The following is a 17,017-nucleotide window of genomic DNA, read 5'->3' as shown; positions in this document are numbered from 1 at the left end:
TAAAAATCACTAAGCTTAACCCTTTCAGCGCCGTAGATCTCTGTGCCCGACGATTTGTAAATGCCCTCGAAAAATTAACCCCCCACCTGCAAGCCTCGACCCCGAAAGGGCAGAAGGGCTGGGTTTTTGGAACCCGTGTAAAAAGGATTGAGTTTTTGTGGGGCTTTAATTAACGCCGGATTACTTTTGGCCAGAAGTTTTAGGGAATTAGGTTAACGAATATACAGGGATTTTTAAATGGGTAGCTCAATGTGTATTATTAATAGCATGTTGTTTAATTATTCTCAGTATTTTACAGTAGGTATAATAAATCGTTTCTTAATTACTGCGAGTATACATTTTTAGCATTTATATTTATCCCACCAATTTCGATATTATCCTTTTTCCTTAAATACAGTTCATTTGTTAGGTAAATTTGTATTTTTGAAAGTGGGTATAAACTACGAACGTGAAGGGATTTTTTGAGTATTTTTCTTAAACATCTATACATATAATAAAGCTGTAGAGGGTCGAAAGTCTGTACATGGAAGATATTTGAAAAAAAGTTGGCTTGGGATACTTAGAATCGATAACAGAACACGTTCCAACAATTTTTAGAATTTTTGTCTGTTTGTCTGTTTATCTGTTTATCTGTTTATCTGTTTATCTGTTTGTCTGTTTATTTGAACGCGCATCACGGCTGAACGGATTTTGATGAAAACATTACTAATCTGTCGAGAAAATCCCCGGCCAGGTTATAGGCTATAAAAATTCAACCCCTAAAAGGGGGGGGGGTAGCCACAACACTCGCTTGATTTAAGTTTGCCCCTGAATCTTATGGCGCTACTTAGGAAGGAGGGGCAAACTTTTTTCAAATATGTGTTACCACTATTGAGTACCCTGGTAAACTAACAGGTGGCGCAGAATTTAATACGTAGTGACATGAATAAGCCGACGCAGGAAGCGCTGGTGGCCTAGCGGTAAGAGCGTGCGACTTGCAATCTGGAGGTCGCGGGTTCAAACCCCGGCTCGTACCAATGAGTTTTTCGGAACTTATGTACGAAATATCATTTGATATTTGCCAGTCGCTTTTCGGTGAAGGAAAACATCGTGAGGAAACCGGACTAATCCCAATAAGGCCTAGTTTACCCTCTGGGTTGGAAGGTCAGATGGCAGTCGCTTTCGTAAAACTAGTGCCTACGTCAAATCATGGGATTAGTTGTCAAGCGGACCCCAGGCTCCCATGAGCCGTGGCAGAATGCCGGGGTAACGCGAGGAAGAAGAAGACATGAATAAGCCACCGAGGTAGGATTTTGCCAAATTAATGAGGGGGTACGGATATCAACAGTTGAATAATTATGTTGATTTAATAATACAACAAAATTAAACGACAGTAAATTAATTGCCCTTCATTGCACAGTGCCATCTTTTTCACGACTGCCCAAAAAAAGGCAGAGAGAATGTATTGTGTGTTTTCAGCGTTCGTGTTTGTATGTAGGTATATATTTATTTTAAGGGGGAGGCCTATGTTCAACAGTGGACGTCTTATGGCTGAGATGATGATGATGATATATTTATTTATGTGAGTTTCTTTATTCCACCTTAACTTCTGAATGCCTTAACCGATTTAGACGTACGATACATCATTAGAATCCTTACGTCATCCCGGGTGAGGCTATGTGACGTCATTATCAAACCAATATGGCGGACTTAATACGCCATATTACTCAACCTTTAGAGTAAATATCGTGCAAACCTCATCGCATCTCGCATGCTCAAATCGTCGGGAGTAGCCCGACGTACGTGGCGTGCTGTACGCGTTCCAAAGCCGGGCGTCTTCGGCGCCCTCATACAAAAAGAATCTGGCGTAGCCCGACGTACGTGGAGCGCTCCACCCGGTCCAAAGCCAGGCGACTTCATCTTTCTCATATTAAAAGAGACGAACGTGACACGCTGTATGGTTATCAAACCCGCCCTCATACTGAAAGAGTCGGGCGTAGACCGACGTACGTGGCGCACTGTACGCGTTCCAAAGCCGGGCGCCTTCGGCGCCCGCATGCTAAAAGTGTCGGTCGTAGACCGACGTACGTGACACGCTGTACGCGTTCCAAAGCTGGGCGCCTTCGTCGCTCCATACTAAGAGTCAAGCGAAGACCGACGTACGTGACGCACTGTACGCGTTCCAAAGCCGGGCGCCTTCGGCGCCCTCATACCCAAAGCGTCGGGCGTAACCCTCCGTACGTGGCGCGCTGTACCAGATCCGAAGCCGGGCGCCTGCGGCGCCCTCATACTAAAAGAGTCGGACGTAGCCCGACGTACGTGGCTCACTGTACGCGTTCCAAAGCTGGGCGCCTTCGCCTCATACTAAAAGAGTCATGCGTAGCCCGACATAGATATGTGGCGCGCTGCACGCGGTCCAAAGCCAGGCGACTCCGACTTTCTTATACAAAAATGTCGGGCATAGCCCGACGTACGTGACACGCTGTACGCTTGCCAAAGCCGGGCGCCGAAGGCGCCCTCATAGTCAAACCTTCGGACGTAATCTGACGCACGTAGCGTGCTGTACGCGTTCCAAAGCCGGGCGTCTTCGGCGCCCTCATACTAAAAGAATCTTGCGTAGCCCGACGTACGTGGAGCGCTCCACCCGGTCCAAAGCTAGGCGACCATCTTTCTCATACTAAAAGAGACGTACGTGACACGCTGTATGGTTACCAAAGCCGGGCGCCTTCGGTGCCCTCATACTGAAAGAGTCGGGCGTAGACCGACGTACGTGACACACTGTACACGTTCCAAAGCCGGGCGCCTTCGGCGCCCTCATACTCAAAGCGTCGTGAGTAGCCCGAAATACGTGACACGCTGTACGCGTTCCAAAGCATGGCGTCTTCGGCGCTCCATACTAAGAGTCAAGCGTAGACCGACGTACGTGATACGCGGTACGCTTGCCAAAGTTGGGCGCCGAAGGCATTCTCAAACTCCAAGCTCATACACAAAGCCCGATGGCGTCCTTATGCGCAAAGCGTCGGGCGTAGGCCGCGCTGTACGCGTTTCAAAGGCGGGCGCCTTCGGCAACCTCATACTAAAAGTGTCGGGCGTAGACCGACGAAATACTTGACACGCTGTACGAGTGCCAAAGCCGGGCGCCCTCATACTCAAAGCGTCGGGCGCAACCCGACGTACGTGACACGCTGTACGCTTGCCAAAGTTGGGCGCCGAAGGCGCCCTCATTCTCAAAGCGTCGGGAGTAGCCCCACGTACGTGGCGCGCTGTACGCATTCTAAAGTCGGACGCCTTCGTCGCCCTCATACTAAAAGTGTCGGGCGTAGACCAACGTACGTGGCGCGCTGTACGTATTCTAAAGCCGGGCACCTTCGGCGCCCTCATACTCAAAGCGTCAGCGCCACCCGACGTACGTGACACGCTGTACGCTTGCCAAAGTTGGGCGCCGAAGGCACCCTCATACTCAAAGCGTCGGGCTTTGCCCGACGTATGTGGCGCACTGCACGCGGTCCAAAGCTAGGCGACTTCGACTTTCTCATACTAAAAGAGTCGGGCGTAGTCGGACTACTACAAATCGCGCTCTATAAAGTATGAAACAATAAGATAGAATTCTTATCAGAAATTAGCATGCAGGAAATTATAAATGTAAACGTAATATATTTTACTATTTTTTATATATTTAGCAGCTTATCTGACACAACCCGAATTCCACGCGGGCGGAGCCGCGGGCACAGCTAGTTTATTAATAATATTAAAATGGACTCACCCATTATCATCATGATGACGGGCAACGTGGAGAGACAAGCCAGGAAGACAGTCATGAGAACTGCAACAAACATACAAAAGTAATAAAAATATGGCAGCACAAAAGTGCTGCACTGCACTAGTCTTTGCACCTGGCGGGGACCATCTCCGGATGCATCACATTGTGCGTTCGGGGATGGTATCCGCCACGTGTATCCCTTGCTTTTAGATTAAAGTGTCTTAAAGGGCCTCTGCGCTGTTGGCTTCGGCCCCACGTACGCCTCCCAAAGGTCCGGGGCCCCATGGTCCCCAGATATGGAAAAGACATAAAAATATAAAAATCTGATATTTTTTTTGTGTGTGGACTGTACTTATTTCTTTTTTGTATGTTATGAAATAATAAAACAAGAATTTAAAAGAAAATACTCCATCTGTGGTGCATAGTGCATACCATACCATGGTGCACTGATAGAAACATATTTATTTAGTAGGAAAGGAACTAGGTAAGTATTATGTATACATAATACTTACCTAGTTCCTTAGCTATAGCCTCCTCCTTGCCTCGTTCTCCGCGGTGTCAGAACACAGAACACGACCCTCAGGTCGTCATCTGCGTAAGACTACAGATGTGCAAGTTGCGAAAAGTGTCCAAAAAGCTGAAAAAGTCCTAAAAATTTCTGGAAAATTTCACAGGAAACAAAAGAGACTTTATTTAACTTGTCTTTGAGAGGACTGAGCTAAGAATTACGACAAATTTGTAAGTAGAGCTAGAAATAAATCATAGTCCTGTTCATAATCTTAATCGCTTGGCTCACGAAGTCGTAGCATTTTCATCTGTCTCTGTACCTGCATGGGTAGGAAGCAAAACATCAATAATAGGTATAAGTTAAGCGATAGAATCCGAAACGAGGAGATCCGGCGACGGACCAAAGTAGTAGACATCGGCCGATGGATTGCTACTCTGAAATGGGCCTGGGCCGGGCACATATGTCGCAGAAATGATATGAGATGGAGCAAGCGTGTCCTAGCGTGGAGGCCTCGTTCAAAAAGACCAGATCACAGACCTCCAACAAGATGGGAGGATGATATTAAACAGACTGCAGGCCCACTCTGGAGGATAGAAGCAGCAAATCGGGCTGCTTGGAGGAGATTTGGAGAGGCGTATGCCCAACAGTGGGCGCATACTCGCTGAGGAAGAACAAGAGAATAGAAGTTACTTACTTGTCCTGTTCATAATTTTAGCCGCTCGGCACACGAAGTCCATAGTCCCCGACGCCTCCATATTGGCATCCTTCAGCTGGTACGCCACGGAGCCGTACGTGGTCAACCCGACGCCAAGTCCGAGGCTGCGTTCGTTGTACTTGGCCTGTTCTCCGCAGAGGCGACGCTGCTCGTCGCCTGATACCTGGGAAACAATAAATATTCGAGTTCAGATCGCATGAGAAATAAGTTCATTTTGACAAACTGAACTTATTAAAATACACGTTTAATATTTGAATGTATTTCTTAAAACCTAACTCGGCTGCGTTGTTTTGCAACTTTGATCTTCATACTCGGATCATAATGTGTAGTGAGACATGGACAATTGGGGCCGATTGCATAACAAACTACAACTAATATTACAAGCGGAACTCCTTTTCTAATTTCACTTAGAGTTCCGCTTGTAGGTAATATTTGTTGTAGTTTGTTATGCAATCGGCCCCTGGTTTTAATCTTGCTCTCAAATACTTACTCTTAATATACAGTATGTATCAAAACGAAGGGCAAAGAAGGAGAGCCATTAATGTTTAGGTCATTCTGAGCAACTTTTACTATCGGAGCAACCCCGAAAACGCGGAAAAAATTGGATGTATCATACATTTTGCTGGTCTGATGTTGAAATTTCCTATGGGAGAGTCAATTTTTTCCGCGTTTTCGGAGTTGATCCGTTATACGTTATAACAAGGCAAAGATTCTTCTTCAAAACCGATCAAAATATATACTTAGTACGAGTATAGGATAAAGGACAGAACATATATTAGGTACCTGTAGGTCCAGGAGATAAGTCAACCCGCATTCTACATACACTAAATGCGGTCATTAAGTGTTATTAAAATGGCGACCGCATTTGTAACTTTTTTACGATATAGGAGACATACGAGCAGACGACCATACGGTAAGCGATTACCGTCGCCCATGGATGCCCGCAACATCAGAGAGGCTGTGAGTATGAGGGGCTGTATTTACGCCATCAATTATTTAAGCGTTATAATCGAATAACTATTCTAACATTCTGTTACTTACGAGTAAGAGATGTTCTTTCAACCATCCTAACATTTCTTGTCTAATGGCGACCGTATTTATCAATTATTTTAGAGTACACCATCAATTCTGTTCACCACGAATTACAGCCCTAACGGCCATTGGAAACACATTCAATTGTTTTCCGTATTCTCCGACCAGATTCCAAATTCAAACTGGTTTTCCAATAGCTGTTCTGTTACAATTGTAATTTGATGCGTGGTGGAGTAGCATTAGAATTTAGAACGACATCTTCGAATAATCGTTCTAATATCGCTCCTTGAGAAACATAACGTCATTATCCAAAAAATGGGGTTTTTGAGTTAATAACGCCATCTAGCTCGTATGATCGTAACGCACGCAATACGAAGACACCTATCGCCCTAGCTCTATTAGAACCGCCAGAGGGCGCTAATGTCGTTATGGCGAATAGAGGGAATAGGTGCCCGTCTCATAGGAACAATGTCATTAAAGGGAAGTAAATTGTATTTTTTTGCTTAGTGACGGTTTTCTATGAGATTCAATGGTAAGTACGTCAATTTACATAAGAAATAGTGTATCTATACGTACTATGTCACTTTAAACTTATAATATGGTATCAAAATCAAAACTCAATTTAAAGCAATATCGTACTTTTCCCTATAAGGACACTTGTACTTTTGAATTTAATAGAATAGAATAACGTTTTGAAATAAGTAAAGTGACATTATACCTATAATGACGGTTTTGCTTAAAACTTAAAGCCATAATGCTGACTAAAAATAAAAACGTACTGTTCTTTTACTTTAAGTGACATTGTGATTTTAAGAAGCTGACAGAAGTTTTAGCAGGTCGATCGTCATTATCTGTGTAGTGTCAATATGCTAGCTTAGTTTACCATAGCGACAGTTGGCATGCTTAAGTGAAAAATGTCGTTTTAAGCTTAAAGCCACTACAACTGGTACATAACGCTTATAACGGTGTGGTTAATGAATGTCATTCGTTGTTTAATGTCACTGTGTTGTATTTTTTCTATAAGGTTCATAATAGAGTTGTATTATGGGTACCTACTAGACGACTATTTATAATTAGATAGATATAGCCACATTACGAGCCCTATTGATCTAACTGTGGAACTAGGTTGGTATGTGTAAGATTCCCATATTTATTAATTATAATATAATATTATTTATGTGCTGTGTGATACTTTTTCATTCATCAAAATTAGCAAGTTATTTTTGTGATGTCTGTTATGTTCCAATTTTATTTCTGACAAGGTGACACAAAACACACATTAATTATTATTATCACTAGGTAGGTACTTACCTATTAATTACCCATAAAACTATTGTTCTCTTACAGTAGAAAATGTCTCAATGTGTCTTGAATGACAAAAAAGTTTAAAGCTATTTGAATAAAGTTAATACTACTGTTTTAGTTGAAACTGTTAATAAAGATAATACTTATGATGATGAAGAATTCGTACCTCCTTCAGAAGAGCTAGTTCTAATAACGTAATGTGTCGCTTGTGAGTTTTTTGTTGTTTTTCCGGGTTGGTTTAATTTTGCTACTGGCTGTTTCTAAAGTATTTATAATGTTGTTATTTTGAATTTGAACTTCTGAATGTGTATTTGTGGTATCTCTTCTTGTAAGGTGTCAAAATTACTTCGTAATTCTAAGTTAAACTGATCGTGGTTACAAATAAGAGTGTGTTTCTGTTTAGGTGTTTTGCCTATTTATGAATTAATTGCTTACGGTGGATTTAAGTCTTAAACTTTATTTTTGCTCTCACGGGTCTGTGATCGGAACTAAATTTAAACCTATTGATGTACCTAATACCTACATAAATAAATATCTAATTAAACTTTTGTCAGATGAAAATATTATTATATAAGTAGTCAATTTCGTGTGTGATATTCCGCCAGGCGAAGTCCAGGTCCAGCGACTTTGAAGTTTTTTTGAGAAAAAAGGAATTACTTATCTACGTTCATGTTTCGACCAAAGGCAAATGGAATAGACCTAGAACTACGGTCGTTTCTGCTGCCAAGGCCATATGTGGTCCGACTATGTATGTGTGCTTGATCTGACTTCACCAAGGACAATGGTCCATGTTTCCTGCTTTTCATCAGTAGATTATTTAGAGGGTCATAATCTCGTAATACTCTTCAATCTTATCATCGCAATGTGTAGATGTTGATGCGTAGGCTTTGATTGCGGTTAAGGTAGGTATATAGCTTTGGGATTTGGGATATGCTTAACGTCAACACAGCCACCTTGTCGGAGTAATTTGATAATCCGACAATGTTGTCCTGCCACTTCTTTTTGACGACAAAGCGTGTGGGTATCTTCCGCCGGGTAGTTTCAAAGTAGCGCCAATAACAGAAAAGCTAACGGAAAAACGTCTAAGGTGGTACGGTCATGTACAGAGGCGTCCTGTAGACTACATGGTTAAGGTAGCGCTCGATATTTCAACGACGAAGCGAGTCAAGCGAGGACGTCGAAGACCACCTGCTACCTGGCTGACGACGGTTCAGCGAAACCTGAAAGACCTCAATATAGACGCCGACGTTGCACTCAATCGTGCAGAATGGAGGAAAAGAACAGGGAAGGCCGACCCCAAGTAAATGAGAACAAGGCCTAGCAGGATGATGATGACGTGGGTATCTTCCGCCCGGGGATTCTTAGCACCACTTTTACAGGGTACTTAGCGCCGTAACGAGGAGTCGTACATGTCAAATGAGATTGGGCCATAAGCCCACCATGCTGGTTCAGTGCGGGTTGGTGGATCGCCAGAGGCTTGTTTGGTATTCCACAGGGTGACCACGTGCAGGAGAGGCTGGTCTGGGGTCCGTTACATGACATTCGGGCCCCTTGCATCGCATCCCCCAAATATTATCCTCCCCTTTGTTTATTTACTTTGGTAATTTTTGATCGTAAAAATATAGCCAAACAAAACAAGCTAAGAATACTCTAGTTTTAAAGAAAAACTAGTCTTATTTGCTAATTTTTTAAGACTGAAAGTCGCTTACTTTAGTAAATATTAATTAACATCCATGTAAAATGATTCTATTTGCGCTTTTTCTTTGAAATAAACTTTAAGTTATATCAAATAACTGGATATAGTGTCACTGTTCCATAAATTGAATCAATATTGCGAAGTTGTCATGTGACATTAAGCAAAACTAAACGGAATAGTGACATTACAATTTTCTTTTAATTGAATTATCTTAGATATTAAACAAAAAAAACACAGTTTACTCAAATGACTCACAAGATTAGTTTAAAATCTAACAAAATATAGCAAAAAACTCTTTCTTTTATCTTTAGTACGGCAGTTTTAGACGTTTGAAGATTTCGAAAATTTTAAAGCTCTGTACCCAAAAAACACGTTTTTCGCTTAATGACACTGTGTTTCTCAAGGAGCGATATTATGTTACTAACAGATAGGTTATATTGTGTGAGTACAAAACAACCTTCCATATTTTACGTACGTATAATAGTGTTTTTGTTGAGACATTTTCGGATACCATTCATCCTTGTTACACTCGTTGTTGAACATAAGTCTGTCTCTTTATCTTGTGGTGTGCGGGAGCGCAGCAGTAGCGCGACTGAAGAGCAATTATTGTACAATATGTACAACTTAAGCGCTTCAATTTTGTAACGCTTATACCCTATATGTATTTATATTATCATTGCTATGTAGCCAACGATTAGAAACCGATAATTAAATGAGCATCCTTCCTAATTTGCGACCACTTCACCAATATTTCCGAGTGTACTTGTGACCCGATTCGAGTGGAATCATTAAACGCCCACAGGCGTTAGTACCTGATTCGATTGCATTAACGGGTTACCGGCGGCCGATTATTGCGAATATAATTGTAGTGGAGGGAATGTAGGGCGGGAAAATGTCAGGAGGAAAATGGGACAGGTTTTAATAGCTATTCTTAACATGGGGACTATATACCGGGTGTCGCCTGTAATAAGAGCAAAAAATTAAACTGTAGGTTGTACTCCTCATACTGACCAACATTTGTTCAGCAACTTTTAAAAATAACTTGAAATAATGAGTTATTTTCAAAACTTGCTGAACAAATGTTGGTCAGTTTGAGGAGTACAGCCTACAGTTTAATTTATTGCTCCTGTTACAGAAAACACACTATATAATTGTATTTTAGCCAATCAAAACTTTAATTTCATATTTATTAGGTTCATAAAAGTTCACAGTGGAGTTATCTCGTAGAAAATCAGATACATATATGCACAATGTAAAGACTTTTAGTTTACGAACAGAATATGGTTAAAGTTAAATAAAGCCGCTATTGCTCCCACACGGTACGTGTTCCAGTATTAAAGTTCACGTCGTAAGGGCAGAGTACCTTGCACCCTGCCATTCTAACTTCTGACTAGAGCTCGGAACTTATCGGCACGGATATATAGTTCGTTTTTTTTTGCATTAGAAAGAACTTGCAAGAAGATAAGCGATCTTGACATGTCTTTTAATTGAAAAACGCTTTTTAAAAACCAGAAACTATTACTTATGAAAGCAGAAGAATGTAAATGATCGTATTAGATTCATAATTGTTACATATTTGGCGTAACTTATTTTTAAAATGTGTTTTTCAATTAAAAGACACATCAAGATTGTTTACCTTTTTTCTAATGCCAAAAAAAACGAGGTACAAGTAACAGTATTATCATCAGAGACCGGAATTACTGTGGCATTTTTGAACTGTCATATGTGTTCTCATTTATCGACATCCGATACACATAATATCGATAAAATCGTTTCAGACAACATACATACATACGAACTACGACGAAAACATGTGTGGAAAATGGCTAAAAGTACCTATGTCGGGCCCGCCGTAACATGCCGAACATGGCGTAACTAAAAATGACTACGAAACCTTAAAAATAAACCAAAGTCCTAAAAACGAGGAATCCAAAGTCTCAACACAAATAAATAATAGTACTAGTACAGAAGATTCACTCTCTAACATAACGTGTCTATTACGAGAGATACAAGCGCAAGCGCGAGCAAGCGTCCGTTCCATAGGTGTGCGCGGCAACTACTTACTATGTCTAGACACCAAAATTGCTGTGAGCCGCATGTACTTGTAGCGAGGCGACGAAATCGCGAAGTGAGCCACGCCTGGTCTCAAGTTGACCAACCCTGGTTTCGACATATTAAATTAATCACGAAAGTAGTGTGTTTATGCCGCTCCGAGATCAGAACTTTTCCGCCAGAGGGCGACAGTATGTATGCGTAAGGTAGTGACAATTTAGTTCACCCTACTCCCCGCTAGATGGCGCCACTGTCTATGCGCAACGTTAGTTCCAAAGGTCTCCGCTAGATGGCGCCACTGGTTAGTTCACCCTACTCCCCGCTAGATGGCGCCACTGTCTATGCGCAACGTTAGTTCCGAAAATATCCGCCAGCCCCGCCGGAGGGCGACAGTATGTATGCGCCGCTGGTTAGTTCACTCTACTCCCCGCTAGAGGCGCCACTGTGTATGCGTAACGTTAGTTCCAAAAATCCCCACCAGCCCTGCCTGGGGGCGACAGTATGTATGCGCAAGGTTAGTTCTAAAAATCCCCATCAGCCCTGCCTGGGGGCGACAGTATGTATGCGCAACGTTAGTTCCAAAAATCCTCACCAGCCCTGCCTGGGGGCGACAGTATGTATGCGCAACGTTAGTTCCAAAAATCCCCACCAGCCCTGCCTAAGGGCGACAGTATGTATGCGCAACGTTAGTTCTAAAATTCTCCCGCCAGAGGGCGACAGTATGTATGCGCAACGTTAGTTCTAAAAATCTCCACCAGCCCTGCCTGGGGGCGACAGTATGTATGCACAACGTTAGTTCCAAAAATCCCCGCCAGCCCTGCCTGAGGGCGACAGTATGTATGCGTAACGTTAGTTCCAAAATTATCCGCCAGCCCTGCCTGGGGGCGACAGTATGTATGCGCAACGTTAGTTCTAAAAATCCCCACCAGCCCCGCCTGGGGGCGACAGTATGTATGCGCAACGTTAGTTCCTAAAATCCCCACCAGCCCTGCCTGGGGGCGACAGTATGTATGCGCAACGTTAGTTCCTAAAATTTCCGCCAGCCCCGCTGGAGGGCGACAGTATGTATGCGCAAGGTTAGTTCTAAAAATCCCCCGCCAGAGGGCGACAGTATGTATGCGCAACGTTAGTTCCAAAACCATCCGCTATGAAATGTTTAGATGTCTCCACTTTGTATGTGAGTTGTTGAATCGCTTAAATGAATAGATATCGCTAGTGGCGCCTTCGTCGGTGGACACCGCTAGTTAGTTCCAAAAATCCCCGCCAGCCCTGCCTGAGGGCGACAGTATGTATGCGTAACGTTAGTTCCAAAATTATCCGCCAGCCCTGCCTGGGGGCGACAGTATGTATGCGCAACGTTAGTTCTAAAAATCCCCGGCTGAGGGCGACAGTATGTATGCGCAACGTTAGTTCCTAAAATCCCCACCAGCCCTGCCTGGGGGCGACAGTATGTATGCGCAACGTTAGTTCCAAAAATATCCGCCAGCCCTGCCTGGGGGCGACAGTATGTATGCGCAACGTTAGTTCTAAAAAGCCCCCGCCAGAGGGCGACAGTATGTATGCGCAACGTTAGTTCCAAAAATCCCCACCAGCCCTGCCTGAGGGCGACAGTATGTATGCGCAACGTTAGTTCTAAAATTCTCCTGCCAGAGGGCGACAGTATGTATGCGCAACGTTAGTTTCAAAACCATCCGCTATGAAATGAATAGATGTCTCCACTTTGTATGTGAGTTGTTGAATCGCTTAAATGAATAGATATCCCTAGTGGCGCCTTCGTCGGTGGACACCGCTAGTTAGTTCCAAAAATCCCCGCCAGGCCCGCCAGAGGGCGACAGTATGTATGCGCAACGTTAGTTCCAAAAATCCCCGCTAGCCCCGCCTGAGGGCGACAGTATGTATGCGCAACGTTAGTTCTAAACTTTCCCCGCCAGAGGGCGACTGTATGTATGCGCAACGTTAGTTCTAAAACCATCCGCTATGATATGTATAGATGAGCAGCCGTCTGAGTATTTCTAAAAAAGTCCGCAGAGTCAGAGGGGGTTCATGGTAAGTTAATTAATCTTGGTCAAGCAAATCTAGTCAGTAGAAAAAGGCGGCAAATTTGAAAAATCGTGGGCTACCAACACTACGTTTGAATAGTTCGAAAATCGTGTGTCATTTATATCTTATCTGTGGAACTGTTTTGTTTACATTTCATCGCTGTTCGATGTACATTCCTGCCTTTTGTTCGTTTCCTAGGGTTACCATACTTTAGTTTGCTTTACATTGCTTCTGACATATCCGGCTTGACAGACTATCGATTCGCTTAACAATATAGATGTCGCTAGTGGCGCCTCGTCAGTGGACACCGCTAGTTAGTTCCAAAAACATCCGCTATGAAATTGCAAAAAGGCCCATCATGTTTGTTTTAAAATATGAGACATATATCGGCGTTTTTTGTTAATACCACGTCAGTGGCAAACAAGCAGACGACCCCGCCTGGCAGTAAGCAGTCACCGTAGCCTATGAACGCCTGCGAATTCTATAGTTTACACGGATGCACTTTTATTTGCGGTTGGTTTTGTCGCTTGTGCTTATCAAATGTATGGAGTTTGTAGTTTACCAACCGTAAAGGGGTTTTTCTTTTATTATACCACATTGGTGGCAAATAAGCATACAGTCCGTCTGATGGTAAGTTGTTACCGTAGCCTTTGGACGCCTGCAACTCCAGGGTGGATACAAGCGCGCTGCCGACTGCCCAAAGATTCAATAACTTTGTTTTAAAATATGAGGCTTATATCGGCGTTTTTTTTAATACCACGTCAGTGGCAAACAAGCAGACGACCCCGCCTGGCAGTAAGCAGTCACCGTAGCCTATGAACGCCTGCGAATTCTATAGTTTACACGGATGCACTTTTATTTGCGGTTGGTTTTGTCGCTTGTGCTTATCAAATGTATGGAGTTTGTAGTTTACCAACCGTAAAGGGGTTTTTCTTTTATTATACCACATTGGTGGCAAAGTAGTTAGTTCACTCTACTCCCCGCTAGAGGCGCCACTGTGTATGCGTAACGTTAGTTCCAAAAATCCCCACCAGCCCTGCCTGGGGGCGACAGTATGTATGCGCAAGGTTAGTTCTAAAAATCCCCATCAGCCCTGCCTGGGGGCGACAGTATGTATGCGCAACGTTAGTTCCAAAAATCCTCACCAGCCCTGCCTGGGGGCGACAGTATGTATGCGCAACGTTAGTTCCAAAAATCCCCACCAGCCCTGCCTGAGGGCGACAGTATGTATGCGCAACGTTAGTTCTAAAATTCTCCCGCCAGAGGGCGACAGTATGTATGCGCAACGTTAGTTCTAAAAATCTCCACCAGCCCTGCCTGGGGGCGACAGTATGTATGCACAACGTTAGTTCCAAAAATCCCCGCCAGCCCTGCCTGAGGGCGACAGTATGTATGCGTAACGTTAGTTCCAAAATTATCCGCCAGCCCTGCCTGGGGGCGACAGTATGTATGCGCAACGTTAGTTCTAAAAATCCCCACCAGCCCCGCCTGGGGGCGACAGTATGTATGCGCAACGTTAGTTCCTAAAATCCCCACCAGCCCTGCCTGGGGGCGACAGTATGTATGCGCAACGTTAGTTCCTAAAATTTCCGCCAGCCCCGCTGGAGGGCGACAGTATGTATGCGCAAGGTTAGTTCTAAAAATCCCCCGCCAGAGGGCGACAGTATGTATGCGCAACGTTAGTTCCAAAACCATCCGCTATGAAATGTTTAGATGTCTCCACTTTGTATGTGAGTTGTTGAATCGCTTAAATGAATAGATATCGCTAGTGGCGCCTTCGTCGGTGGACACCGCTAGTTAGTTCCAAAAATCCCCGCCAGCCCTGCCTGAGGGCGACAGTATGTATGCGTAACGTTAGTTCCAAAATTATCCGCCAGCCCTGCCTGGGGGCGACAGTATGTATGCGCAACGTTAGTTCTAAAAATCCCCGGCTGAGGGCGACAGTATGTATGCGCAACGTTAGTTCCTAAAATCCCCACCAGCCCTGCCTGGGGGCGACAGTATGTATGCGCAACGTTAGTTCCAAAAATATCCGCCAGCCCTGCCTGGGGGCGACAGTATGTATGCGCAACGTTAGTTCTAAAAAGCCCCCGCCAGAGGGCGACAGTATGTATGCGCAACGTTAGTTCCAAAAATCCCCACCAGCCCTGCCTGAGGGCGACAGTATGTATGCGCAACGTTAGTTCTAAAATTCTCCTGCCAGAGGGCGACAGTATGTATGCGCAACGTTAGTTTCAAAACCATCCGCTATGAAATGAATAGATGTCTCCACTTTGTATGTGAGTTGTTGAATCGCTTAAATGAATAGATATCCCTAGTGGCGCCTTCGTCGGTGGACACCGCTAGTTAGTTCCAAAAATCCCCGCCAGGCCCGCCAGAGGGCGACAGTATGTATGCGCAACGTTAGTTCCAAAAATCCCCGCTAGCCCCGCCTGAGGGCGACAGTATGTATGCGCAACGTTAGTTCTAAACTTTCCCCGCCAGAGGGCGACTGTATGTATGCGCAACGTTAGTTCTAAAACCATCCGCTATGATATGTATAGATGAGCAGCCGTCTGAGTATTTCTAAAAAAGTCCGCAGAGTCAGAGGGGGTTCATGGTAAGTTAATTAATCTTGGTCAAGCAAATCTAGTCAGTAGAAAAAGGCGGCAAATTTGAAAAATCGTGGGCTACCAACACTACGTTTGAATAGTTCGAAAATCGTGTGTCATTTATATCTTATCTGTGGAACTGTTTTGTTTACATTTCATCGCTGTTCGATGTACATTCCTGCCTTTTGTTCGTTTCCTAGGGTTACCATACTTTAGTTTGCTTTACATTGCTTCTGACATATCCGGCTTGACAGACTATCGATTCGCTTAACAATGATGTGACGTCACGGACGGTAACACACACTGTCACACTCGCGGTACTTTATTTGATTAAAATAGTAATAGTGATATTTACTTGCATCCGCAGTCACCGGTGTGTGTATCTGTGTTGGCCTTAACTGTGTGAATGTGCGCGATCCGCGCGCGCTTGTGATAGTTCAATAAAATAGATAGCGACTGTTTACTGTGTACCAATAAGTGACTTTTTGCGTGTGGTGGGTAGGTACTAATTAGGAAAATACAACAGTAATTAACTTTGAAACTTTATCTCTTTTTTTTTAATAAATACAATTTGGTACTACGACGGCATACACTTAGAAACTTTTAATAACACCACCGCAATCCAAACATTACATTTTATATAAATTATATAAACACTGCGTTAAGCGCCATCTAGTGGCTCCCGTAGGAACTTCTCAGTTATAATCAATAGCGAGCAAAATGGTTGTCTGCGCCGCGGCTTGTGGTAAACCCCTTGGTGCGACAGGTGTCGCTAAGTGCGGCTGCGGCCAATCTTACCATAAAGCTTGTGTAGGCATGGGACAAAATGCGCGTGTCGCGAGTACATGGGCGTGCCCGGCGTGCAAAGCCACGACCCCTCGGCGTGACAACTCCGACAATACGCCGGTGAAGCCGAGTGGGGCCGGCGAGGAGGATGCGTCGTTGGATCTGCAGCCCGATGTCGCTGAGCAGCTGCGCTTGCTTCGTGGGGACTTCGGCGCTGTGCGTGATGAAGTTGCGGGCCTGCGCCAAGAGGTGGCGCGCTTCAATGAGCTCCTTGGTGGTCTCACTGGCCGTCTGGATGTCCTGGAGGAGAAGGTCAGGCGCCTGGAGGAGCGGCCCGTGGAGCCCGTTGACGGTGAGCCAGGAGACAGATCGCCGTCAGGAGCAACGGTGGAGCTGCAGCAGACAGTGGCGCGCCTTCAGCTGGAGCTGAATGACCGCGACCAGGACGCGTTGCTCTCGGACCTCGACATCGGCCACGTTCCGGAGACGAGGGGCGAGAACGTTGTCCACACGGTCACCGTCCTCGCGGCCAGGTTGGGTGTCGCCTTGGAGC

At 44.5% G+C, this 17,017-nt stretch overlaps 1 protein-coding gene across 1 annotated transcript in view; it reads right to left on the bottom strand.

Moving 5' to 3' along the window:
• The window catches only part of LOC134668034 (uncharacterized), a 62,406-nt gene that overhangs the window by 22,998 nt on the left and 22,391 nt on the right, over positions 1-17,017 (bottom strand). Inside the window, exons 3-4 of the mRNA XM_063525478.1 lie at positions 4,942-5,125; positions 3,743-3,802 (exon numbers count right to left, since the gene is read on the bottom strand). Coding sequence (XP_063381548.1) covers positions 3,743-3,802; positions 4,942-5,125 — 244 coding nt within the window. The remainder of the gene's footprint in view (positions 1-3,742; positions 3,803-4,941; positions 5,126-17,017) is intronic.

Source organism: Cydia fagiglandana, chromosome 10 (assembly GCF_963556715.1).
Source record: "Cydia fagiglandana chromosome 10, ilCydFagi1.1, whole genome shotgun sequence".
In the NCBI taxonomy this organism is placed as follows: domain Eukaryota; kingdom Metazoa; phylum Arthropoda; class Insecta; order Lepidoptera; family Tortricidae; genus Cydia; species Cydia fagiglandana.
Note: the sequence above shows the minus strand (reverse complement) of the source record. Positions and strands in the feature narration are given on the sequence as shown.